Source organism: Acinonyx jubatus, chromosome B4 (genome assembly GCF_027475565.1).
Source record: "Acinonyx jubatus isolate Ajub_Pintada_27869175 chromosome B4, VMU_Ajub_asm_v1.0, whole genome shotgun sequence".
Lineage (NCBI taxonomy): Eukaryota > Metazoa > Chordata > Mammalia > Carnivora > Felidae > Acinonyx > Acinonyx jubatus.
This window is the reverse complement of record NC_069387.1, coordinates 114,851,896-114,864,177: the sequence shown is the minus strand read 5'-3', so window position 1 is coordinate 114,864,177 and position 12,282 is coordinate 114,851,896. Positions and strand designations below refer to the sequence as shown.

At 41.1% G+C, this 12,282-nt stretch overlaps 1 protein-coding gene across 1 annotated transcript in view; it reads left to right on the top strand.

The window, feature by feature from the left end:
• Positions 1 to 318: 318 nt before the first annotated feature.
• CCDC38 (coiled-coil domain containing 38) overlaps positions 319 to 12,282 on the top strand; it is a 56,402-nt gene continuing 44,438 nt past the window's right edge. The window contains exons 1-2 of the mRNA XM_015070487.3: positions 319 to 479; positions 9,058 to 9,111. Coding sequence (XP_014925973.1) covers positions 9,072 to 9,111 — 40 coding nt within the window. The 5' untranslated portion in view covers positions 319 to 479; positions 9,058 to 9,071. The remainder of the gene's footprint in view (positions 480 to 9,057; positions 9,112 to 12,282) is intronic.

Below are 12,282 nucleotides of genomic sequence, written 5' to 3'. Positions count from 1 at the left end.
TCACCGGGAGAGAGAAGGGTGGGCTTCGTCGGTCGCGTGCCCAGGTGAGTCGCCGAGGGAGTCACCGAGGGGCAAGGGCGCCCAGATGGGGCCGAATGGGGGAAAACCTCTGCTCAGGGGCAGGTGCGGGAACCAGGCACAGAGAGCCGGGAGGCGCAGTGTCGGGGAAGCTCTGCCCAGCCGACTGGGACGCGACGGGCCGCGGGAACCTGAGGATGGGGAGGAGGGGGCTGCGGTGGGAGAGTTGCTCCTGGGTCCGCGCGGCCGAGAAGCCGGGTGGCGGGTGCCACGCGCAATTTTCGGTTGGCCAGCTCCGCTTCAGATTCCCCTACCAGAAGGTCCCCGAGATGAAGCGGGATCCAGGCGAGGGAGGATAGAGCCGAGCCTAGAGAATCGATTGGCGTTTCTGTCCTTCGTCCCGTTACTAACGGCTTCCTGAAGGATAGGTTGGACCGGCTCCTGGATCCGAACTCTTGGAGGTAAAAGTGGTTTCAGCTCAGTGCCCCCCTCACCTCCCATCCTCACACCCAGCTGTGACTGGTGGGCCTACCCTCAGTTTGCCCCCAAGGTTGGAGACAGAATCAAGTTTGTTTACGGAAGATGGTCTGTAATTCTCACCGACATCTCTTCTTGCCTATCAACTGCTGTGAAAACACTGGCAGGCACTGGGTTTTAAGTTTCTTAATCATTTTATTTTGTTTAGACGCTTTTATTAGAAGCTCTGTGTTAGATTGTGGAACTTACAAAGACGGGAAAGGCACTTTCCCTGCCCAGCAAAGACTATAATCAAAAGGAAGTCATCTGATAAACACGAGTAACAGACCATAAACGCAGGCTGAGACCTGTAAGACCATAAAATGTAAAAGAAAGTCAATTTAGTGTTACTTAAAAGCCATTTAAAAACAAAGAAGAGAAAGCAAAAAATCCTTTAGATGAACAAATAAGTAAGAATATACTTTAGCTCTCATATTTTGGCCATTCAAGAGAGAAACCAATTGGTAGGAAAGAGAGGAATTCAATAGAGAATGTGAATAAAAGAGACCCTAAGGCGGGGGGGGGACCCATATATTCCTCACAGCTCAGACACATAATCACAAACAGATGTGTGTGTCTATACACAGTTTTTTTTTTAATTTTTTTTAATGTTTATTTTTGAGAAAGAGACAGAGCATGAGCAGGGGAGGGGCAGAGAGAGGGAGACACAGAATTCAAAGCAGGCTCCAGGCTCTGAGCTGTTAGCACAGAGCCCTCTGTGAGACTAGAACCTACCAACCTCAAGATCATGCTTGAGCCGAAGTCTGATGCTTAACCGATTGAGCCACCCATGCTCCCCTATAGTTTTAAAGAGAAATGTATAATAGATAATACAAGAGAAATAGAAATAGTGAAAAGCAAACATAAAGTCATAATTCATAGAAAAATATTAAAATTTTATATTATAAAATTTTTGCTAAAGATTTGAATCTGTTACATTTTGCAATTACAGGCCTATTTGCAGACTTATGAAGTTGTAGACGTAAAGGAGAGGGTAAAATTATAGGAATATAGAAGGCTTTGGGGTTCGATAAATTTGTCTTAATCCTACTCTGTTACTTATGAGTTGTTTGACCTTGGGAAATGTACTTAACTTTCCTAAACCTCAGTTTTTTCATCCATTTTCTCATGCCTTTTTCTATTTTATGGATTTGTTTGAGCTTTATATAAGATGAAATGTAAAACACTTTGCCCAGTGCCTAGCTCAAATTATAGGTGTACTTGTTATTATACTACTATTCATTTTAATCCTGTTATTTGTCTTACGAATCAATTAAGTTAAAGATTTCAGCCACTAGATCCCCTGCTGAGTTCACAGAATGTACTATGAACTTAAAGCTTACAAGTTTGGGGGGAAGTCTAAAAGAAATAGTCATTCTTTTCATGGGGATTTTTATTTGTGAGTGAACTGAGTGCATCAATTACAGTCCAGATATACAACATTGCCTGAAAAGCCCCTGCAGACAAGCAAGAAGGATAAGAGAGAACTTCTCTCCTCCTTGGTCATTGTTAAATACTTAATTATAGATAATGTCCTTCGCAATAACCAACATCCCTATAGCACTTCTTAGTTTACACAGTATTTTTCACATCATCTTACTCACATTGGCTGACTTCTACTCCTGTACTCTTTCTTCCTCTTGACCCCCAGTTATTTTTTTTCAGTTTGCAAAAGGGGCAGTCAGAAATGTCAATAGAAAAGCCCACACAAAATACGCCAGCAAGGCCTTAAAGGTCAAGCTGAAGGTAATTTCCTCATCACTGTGCTCTGCTTCTGACCTAATCAAGAGAGGCAGATCATTAAGCAGGCCAAGGACCTAGTGGTTCCTGGCTCTCAGGTAAACAAAAAATTGCTAGTTCTGGTCTCTCCACACCATCCAAGGACACAGTTCACAGCCCTTTCTCCTAGTATTTGTCCAAGTGGGTGGGAAGGAGGTGGGAAAAAAACAAAAAACAAAAAACTGAAAGCCATTGAGTATGAATGTGTCTAAATCTTTGCATATGGGAGATAAACAAAGCTTTTTATCTCCTACTGAGAGACTCTGGAAATCCATTTTCACCGAGTTATAAAGAGAGTTGAGAAAATCAAACACAAATTGCTCTGAATAGTATCTGGGAGATACTGTTATTGTCCATTTTAGGAGTTGGTCTCAGACTTTAGGATTAGGCATTATAAAACCCCATTCTTCTTTTTCCACTTCCATAAAGCTTGGAGTGTTCAGAATGCGCACAAAGGTGGGTCAGGTTCCCCAAATCTACACTGATATTGCTGGGAGAGTCCTCTCAAATGAACCAGTTTCAGGAATTTTAGTTCAGGGTTTCTTACGAAAATTGGTTATCAGTTATCTCTCCTATTCTTGTCAAATGCTGGCAGTTATTCACGAGGCAGAACAGACTAGAAAGAGGAAAGATCTGGATATCTACCTTGAAGAAATGATAGGCAATTATTTCCCTATCAGCACACCATAAGTAGGCACATTGCATACCTTACCTGTGCTTGAAAACTGCAACGAGCCTGTAAGAAAAGTATTCGCATCCACACCTGATGTAAGAAGAACATTATGGAAGGTGCATTGAGTTTAATAGGATAGACCTAAGAAGAAAGTGCTGATAAGAGGCAGAAGCAGGATTTAAACCTTTAACCTGCCATCAAGGTTAAGGTCTTCCCACGGTGTCATCCATGTTGCCCCTGTGATGATCCACATCAAAAAATTTGACTCAGTGGCCACATATAATTGCATAATGTTAGAGGAAGGCTAGCATTGATTTAATCAGCCAGGATCGGCGTTCACTTGGAAGAACAGTATATTTTACACCCATGTCCCCTTAGACATCTAACATATCTCACACATAACATGTTCCTAACTGAAATGTTGATCTTCCCAATTTATCTTCCCCCCACAGCCTCTCTGTCTCCATTCATGGAAACTATCCTTTTTCTCTTGGGCTCTTTATCTCATACCCCACATCCAAACCATCAGCCAGTCCTACAGGCTCTATTTTCCAAACGTATCTAGAATCAGACCACCTCTCACCGCTTCCACTACTGTCCCCATTATCTCGTGCCTCCCAGTGACTGTAGCCTCCCAACAGGTGTCCTTATTCCACCCCCATCCCCTTGTACAGTCTCTTCCCAGGTCAGCCATCAGAGTGGTTCATTACAGATTCTCATTTCACTGAAGAAATGACCCACAGGGCCCTTGCTATCTCTCTGACTTCATCTATCACTCTCTGCTTTGTTCACTATGCTTAAATCCCACTAATCTCCTTGCCATTCCTCAAACACACCGGGTATCCTTCCTCTTTGGAATGCTTTCTCCAAGTACTGCTATGGTACTTACTGTGCATCTGATGCTGTCCAAAGTGAGGGACACATGTTAACTCACCTAACTATCTCATGAAGTAGGTGTTATTCTTATCAGTCCTTTTGAAAGATAGGGAAATTGAGGAGCACCTGGGTGGCTCAGTCAATTGAGCATCTGACTCTTCATTTCAGCTCAGATCATGATCCCAGGGACGCAGGATCAAGCCCTGTGTCAGGCTCCACACTGACAGCTCGGATTCTTTCTCTCTCCCTCTGCTCCTCTCCCCTGCTCAGGCTCTCTCTCCCTAAAATGAAAGAGAGAAAGAAAGAAAGAAAGAAAGAAAGAAAGAAAGAAAGAAAGAAAGAAAGAAAGAAAGAAAGAAAGAAAGAAAGAAAGAAAGAAAGAAAGAAAGAAAGAAAGAAAGAAAGAAATGAAAGATGGGGAACTTGAAGTGTGAGAATTAAGGAGCACAATGAAAGTCCATGCTCTCACTATGCTTAATCACTAGCTTATGCCGCCTCTAAAAATGATGGCTTGAAATCACACACCACCATTTTTTAATGTTTATTTTTGAAGGAGAGAGACAGTGCATGAGCGGGGGAGGGGCAGAGAGACAGACAGACACAAAATCCGAACCAGGCTCCAGGCTCTGAGCTGTCAGCACAGAGCCCAATGCGGGGCTCAAACTCATGAACCGTGAGATCATGACCTGAGCTGAAGTTGGACACTTAACTGATTGAGCCATGCAGGTGACCCCCAACACACACACACACACACACACACACACACACACACAGACCACCATTTTGAAGCCTTAGTTTTTTCTGAGTTCTTCATCTTTTTCGTCTGTCGGAAGTTGGATTTGAACAAATATTTTAGATGTGAACTTGCAGGTATTTGCTATGCAGTCCAATGACATTTTCCCTCGATTTCAGTACAGAGCTTTTGTTTAGTCATCGTGCTATTTTTATTTTGCACAACAAAGACATTCATGGCTTTGGCTTCCTTTTCCTGGTTGACACATCATATTGGTTTAGTTCAGAGAACTTTATAATCCCTTCTAGGAATAGCCGGTTCTCTTCTTCTCTCTTATGTTCTTTACCAACCCTTCATTGATCAATAGGGAGATTAATATGTACAGGAGTACAGAAGTATAACAGCTTTTAGAGACTACTGATTCCATTCAATGTTCTAGGAGTTACTAGAAAGATGGAATCAGAGCAGATAACTGCTATTGGTTGGCTTAGATGACTGGGAACTTCTGGTTTTTCTGAGTGAGAAAGTGCCAGAACCCATGGATAAAGATTTTTATTGCAGGTAGACTTGGGAGAAGTGAATGAAAGTGGGGATGGATAAGGGAGTGAATGTAGATAGATAGAAGAATTAAAAGATTTAAAGTATGTCAAGAGAGAAGTGAACAGAACCAAATCTTAGGGATTTGGAGGAGTGCTGAGTATACAAATATAAGAAAATCCCCTACAAATCTTAACTATTGGCCATCCAATAGTAAATCAATTTTTTTATGGGCCCATGAAATTTCCACTATCAGAATGAATCCACTGCCTGTGAAAAATATCTTCAGGGATGCCTGGCTGCCTCAGTTGGTTAAGTGTCTGACTTCAGCTCAGGCCATGATCTCACAGTTTGTGAGTTGAGCCCTGCATGGGGCTCTCTACTGCCAATGCAGAACCTCTTTGGATCCTGTCTCCCTCTCTCTCTGCCCTTCCCTCACTTGTGCACTCTCTCTCTCTCATACAAATAAACAAACATTTAAAAAATCTTCAGTAATCTGAAAAGTATAATATCAATGATGTAGGTTTTTGTTAATCTTTTCTCTATTATAAGCTTTAACATATGGGGCACCTGGGTGGCTCAGTCAGTTAAGCATCCAACTTTGGCTCAGGTCATGATCTCATGGTTTGTGAGTTCAAGCCCCGCATCGGGCTCTGTGCTGACAGCTCAGAGCCTGGAGCCTGCTTCAGATTCTGTGTCTCCCTCTCTCTCTCCCCCTCCCCGCCTCTGCTCACACTCTGCTTTCTCTCTCTCTCTCAAAAATAAACATTAAAAAAAATTTTTTTAAGCTTTAATGTAATTTCTTTTCTCTTTTTCATTTTCATAATCACTGAAAGTAAAATCACATTCTAATGAGCAAATATTAGTGCAAAATTTCTCCCACTTACTGAGTTTGGTCTGCATGCTAGGCACCGTGCTTGGTTGTTCATATACATTGCATCCTCATGAAAGCTTTAAGGGGTGAGATTATATCCCCATTTTTTGGAATAGGAATCTGAGGCTCAGAGATGCTAAATAATTAAATGTAGGTTCCATGAAGAAACTGTGTTTTTTGTCTGTTGTTGTTTTTAAATTGTCCTGTCTCTGGCAGCCAGAACAGTGCCTGGCACATAGTAGGTACTCAATAAATATTTTTTGAATGTTAAGTGATCTTGCTCACACATCTGTAAATGTCAAACCAACCGTCTTCTCCATTCCAAAGTCTGTATCTTTAATCACCTGCTACAAATGCTCCCGGGACTCTTAGGTCTTCAATGTGGTTCTTTGAGAGAACTGAGGCAAAATTTAAATAAGGAGCTACAGGTGCCTGGATGGCTCAGTTGGTTAAGCATCTGACTCTTGATTTCAGCTCAGGTCGTGATCTCACTGTCTGTGAGTTTGAGTTGGAGCCCTGAGTGGGGCTCTACACTGACAGCTCAGAGCCTGCTTGGGATTCTCTCTCTTCCTCTCTCTTTAACCAACTCTCTCTCTCTCTCTCAAAATAAATAAATTAACATTTAAAAATAAATAAATGGGCAACCTGAAACAGGATGTTTGTCCCATTGTTCCTGTTGCGGGCACACCTTTTTTTTTTCTTTGAATTTTTATTTAAATTCTAGTTAGTTAACATACAATGCAATATTGGTTTCAGGAGTATAATTCAGTGAATCATCACTTACATACAACACCCAGTGCTCATCGTAACAAGTGTCTTTTTTTTTTTACCATTTTATTTACTTATTTTTAAATGTACATCCAAGTTAGTTAGCATATAGAGCAACAATGACTTCAGTAGTAGATTCCTTAAGCCCCTTACCCATTTAGCCTACCCCCCCCCACAATCCCTCCAGTAACCCTCTGTTTGTTCTCCGTATTTATGAGTCTCTTATATTTGTCCCCCTCCCTATTTTTATATTATTTTTGCTTCCCTTCCCTTAAGTTCATCTGTTTTGTCTCTTAAAGTCCTCGTATGAGTGAAGTCATATGATATTTGTCTTTCTCTGATTTTGCTTAGCATAATACCCTCTAGTTCCATCCACATGGTTGCAAATGGCAAGATTTCATTCTATTTAATTGCAGGGAAATACTCCATTATATATATGCCACATCTTCTATATCTATTTATCCATTGATGGACATTTGGGCTCTTTCCATACTTTGGCTATTGTTGATAGTGCTACTATAAACATTGGGTTGCATGTGTCCCTTCAAAACAGCATACCTGTATCCCTTGGATAAATACCTAGTAGTGCAATTGCTGGGTCATAGGGTAGTTCTATTTTTAGTTTTTTGAGGAACCTCCATACAGTTTTCCAAAGTGGCTGCACCAGTTTGCATTCCCACCAGCAATGCAAAAGAGATCCTCTTTCTCCGTATCTTTGCCAACATCTGTTGTTGCCTGAGTTGTTAATGTTAGCCATCTGACGAGGGCACACCTTTTTAAAAAAAAAATTTTTTTTTTAATGTTTACTTATTTTTGAGAGAGAGAGAGACAGAGACAGAGACAGAGAGTGGGGGCAGGGGAGACAGAGAGAGAAGGAACCACAGAATCCGAAGGAGGCTCCAGGCTCTGAGCTGTCAGCACAGAGCCCGATGAGGGGCTGGAACTCATGGATCATGAGATCATGACCTGAGCTGAAGTCTGATGTTCAACCAACTGAGCCACCCAGGCATCCCAAGGCACATGTTTTTATATCAAATATTAAACATCCTTTTTCCTCCCTGATGAAAATATCATTGATACTTTTTTCATTGTAAAAATTATACAAACTCATTGAGAATAACACAAAAAAGTATAAAAATTCAAGAACAGGATTAGGGTGAAGCAAGTCAAACATTTGCCTTTGGTGCAAAGCCCAAAGGGGAAGGCAAAAACAACATTTTTTTTAATTTTATTTATTTTGAGAGAGAGTGCATGCACATGCGTGAGCAGGGGAGGGGCAGAGAAAGGGGGAGACAGAGAATCCCAAGCAGGCTCCATGCTCAGCATGGACAAAACCAAACATTTTAATTCATTATTTTTTAAAAATAAAAATTAATGCAAAAAGTTCCACGATGAACAAAATATCAAAAATGTAAATACAGACAAGATCTGTGGGCCAGGACGCGAGTGTGACAAGTGAGGCACGCACTCTCAGGGTCACACGAATTCACAGTCGAATCCTGTCTGTATTTAAAGTTTTAATATTTTGTTCACCATAGATTTTTTTTCTTGCATTATCTTGGAATTTTTAAAAAAACTTGCATTGACATGTTATTTATCTTGATAACTGAGTTTGGGGGGCTACTTCCTTAAATTTTGCACCTAACCTTAATCCCACACCTGATAAAAATGAAAGGAGAGTTTGCTCCAAATCAAAGACAACAACTATTAATGTTTGGCTGAACAACTTTTAAGGCATCTGATTTGGCCTGCGTTTTTTAAAACCCACACCATTCCCACCATTTTGAAATATTTTGTTTTTTACTTTTAATATATTGTTAACAGAGCTAAACAGTGACTACAGCATCGTTTTGAGGGGCCACAAGGCGATCCATGTTATGGGTACCCCATAGTTATTTAATCAATTCCCTGTTTATTAAATAACATGTCAACAAATATTATTGTACATACATTTTTGCCCACTTACCTGATTATTTTCTTGGGATAAGTTCCTAGATTTGGAATTGCTGGGTCAAAGAGTTTATGCGTATACTACTTTTAAAAGCAATGAAGACTATTTGGAACCACTGGTTGTTGAATTTAGCCTCTTTATACAAGGTTTATGGAATTTATTTTTTTTAAGTTTTTATCTGAATTCCAGTGAGTTAAAAAAAAATTCCAGTTAACATGCAGTGTAATATTAATTTCAGGAGTACTATTTAGTGATTCAACACTTCCATACATCACCCGGTGTGCACAGGTTTACAGAATTTATTTTTAATGTATCTCCTTTTCTTTGGACAGGGCCAGGAGACAAAATGTCATCATATTTTTTGCCGATACCACTGACTCCTGAAGGTAAAGAAGGAATCTGTCAATGAGTTCTTGCTTTGTGCCTGGTATGGTCAGTCTCCATGGTAGACTTGGGAGAGTAGGAAAAGGAGAATGCCACAGACAAGCATCTTTCTATGTAAAGAGTTTATAAATGGCCTGCTGAGAAAGTTCTCTTCCACTTTTTAATTCTGCAAAGACAAATCTTCACATCGGAAGGGCATTAAGTTGTCATACTTAGCTAGTTTGCTAGGGAATTTCACGACGTAAAACAATTAACTCAATTATTTGCCATAATAAAGGACATGAATAACTACATCTTATCAAAATCTGTTCTCTCCTTTCCTTATCCAGCCTTTCTCTCCTCCTCCTGCTTCTTTACAAATATACAAGGAATTCATATTTATTGGTATGGAAGAATAAATTCTTTTTCACTTACAAATTTGACAAAGATTTGAAAATTGGGTAATGCCAAGAGTATGTTACAGGTAATAGGCATTCCATAGGCATTTTCCATGGGCTAGGGGAAAGTCATACAATGGATTCTCCCTCAGAAACTCCCAAAGAAAACCAAACCAATGCATTCAGTTCAGGCCTCCAGAACTGTGAGAGAATAGATACCTGATGTTTTAAGCCCCTTAATTTGTGGTGATTTGTTATAGCAGCCCTAGTTCTATGTGACTAGGAATTAATTCAGGTGGGGAGAAAGGTTGGCTAAGAGCCAATTCTTATAGTGAGTTTATAATTCAGGAAACTTGCTAGAGCAAGTTGAATGTGGCCCTCCAGAATGGTGGTAGCTGTCTGTGTCCCTGCCATGTGACCTTATTTGGAAAAAGGGTCTTTGCAAATGTAATGGAAGTATCTCAAGATGAGATCATCCCGGATATAAGGTCGGTCCTAAATCCAATGACAAGTGGAAAAAATAGAAGAAGGCCCTGTGAATGGAGGCAGGAGTTACACAGGCAGTGAATGGCTGAAGCCACCAGAAGCTGGAAGAGCTAAGGTGGAGCCTTTGGAGGGATTATAGTCCTGACGACACCTTGATTTTGGACTCCTGAACTCCAGGTCTGTGAGAGAATAAAGTTCTGTTGTCTTAAGCTGCCAAGTTTGTGGTAATTTAGTGGGGCAGCCAAAGAAAATTAATATACTTGGTATTCAGAGTTTTAGTTTTTCTATTTCTCTATAACCAAAAAGAATTTGGCTTGGGAGTTGGAAGGGAAAAAATATCTTATCAATCCAGGATACTTAAACTTGGTCAGAGGGGATTTAAATCAGGCATTTAAAATTTTAAGTCACCTAGGGTGAGGTGGACATTAAGTTTGTAAGGGTTTTCTTAGGAGGAGAGAAAGTTGGTGGAGGGAGAGATGTCCAGCCTACCAATGCCTCACCCTTTGGAAGACATCAGTGGTCCCATCCTGGGATGTCAGGTCCAGCTCTGGCCTCAGAGTGGTGGTATAGGGTACAGGTCATAGACTGGCAATGCCACTCAACCCCAAGTCCGTTTGGGTCCTTGACTTCTGTTGTCTCCTCCTGAGCCTCAGTCTGTTGGCTCTGCCCTTCCATACTCCTGCTGTCTCCAACCCCAGCTGCCTGGACCTACCCTCACCTGTCTTTGCTCATGTATCACAAAGCCTAAAATTTCATGTATTGCATTGACATCTTTGAGTTTCACAGATCCCCACAGGTCGAACTGTAAGTCTCCCTGTTCTTGCCAGATTCGACCTCCACTCAGTGAGAAAGGTTCCCCACCTAGCTATTTTCCCCATCAACTGGACCAGTTACACCCCACTGGTCTTCAACCTAATGGGTTTCATAAGTCAATTACATCCTGTTACGAGAAGCAGGGGGCACCTTATCCTCTTAGTACTACAAAGCCTGTCTCCTGCAATCCCTGCTGTTTCACTCTGCTCCTAAGTGCAGTCATGATGTGGTCCTGCATGGCAGGCGGTGTCTTCCTCCCCTGGGCTGGGCATATAAGGGACTAATCAACTGCTGTCTATCTCATCAGTCCAGTGTTGAGTGTCATATGTTCATCCATCTCATCCTATTTAGGGCAAGGGATCCTTCCTTTACCCACAAGGTGAATAGGAGGTGATCAGAAAATTCCACATTCCATGTTGAGCCAAAGGCTTCTATTCTGTAATTTTCTTTCTTCCTAATCCATTACCTGCAGAAAAATGTGCCTGAGGTTTCTATCCCAGACACTGCCACTTTCCCAACTGAATCCCTGGGCAAAGAGCCAATTCTCAGGCAGCCTATAAACTCCAGACCAATAATTCCCAGCCCTGCTGGGAATCTCTTAGCCACTTGGAGAAGAGTGTTGCTTTCAAGACATTCTGATATTTGGGGAGGTGAGAATAGGTGCAGGGGCTGGGGCAGAGAGGAGATGTGTCTTCAGTTATCCTTTCCTTTTCACCGACTTAAGGTAACAGTTCCAAGCTCCAGTATTCCTGTTTCTGGTCAGTGGTATTTAAAGTCAAAATTTCCACCCCCAAACATTAGGAAGCAAGAAAGAAAGAAAAAGAGAAAGACCTTTTATCATTTCAGATTTTATAAATAAAAACAAAAAATCCATTCAGAAATTCAGTTGACTTCTCTCTCCCTCTCTTCCTCTCCCTTTCCATCTGCCCCCCCACCCCAACCCCTTTATAGCCAGGCTTCTTTTTTTATTAAGTGTACAAGTGTGTGGTTTGTATTCACAGATATTTGCAACCATCACCACGGTCCATTTTAGAACACTTTAATCATCTCAGAAAGAAACCCTGCAGTCCTTAGCCGTCACCTCTTACCCTCCTCCATCTCATCTCCAGCCCTCAGCAACCACTAATCTACATTTTGGCCCCATGGATGTGTCTATTCTAGACATTTCATGAAATATAATGGAATCTTATAATGTAGGGAATTAATGTGTCTTCTGTCACTTAATATATTTCCAAGTTTCATCAGTCTTGTATTATGTATCCTTCTTATGGCCGATTATTATTCCATTGTATGGATATACCACATTTTGTTTAGCCATTCATCAGTTGATGGATATTTGGATTGTTTCTATCTTTTGACCATTATGTCTAATACTGCTATAAACATTCATGTACAAGTTTCATGTGAACGTACATTTTCATTTCTAGGAGTGGAATGACTGGGTCACGTGGCAACCAGATGTTCAGCTTTTTGAGGAACTGCCAGTTTTCCAAAGTG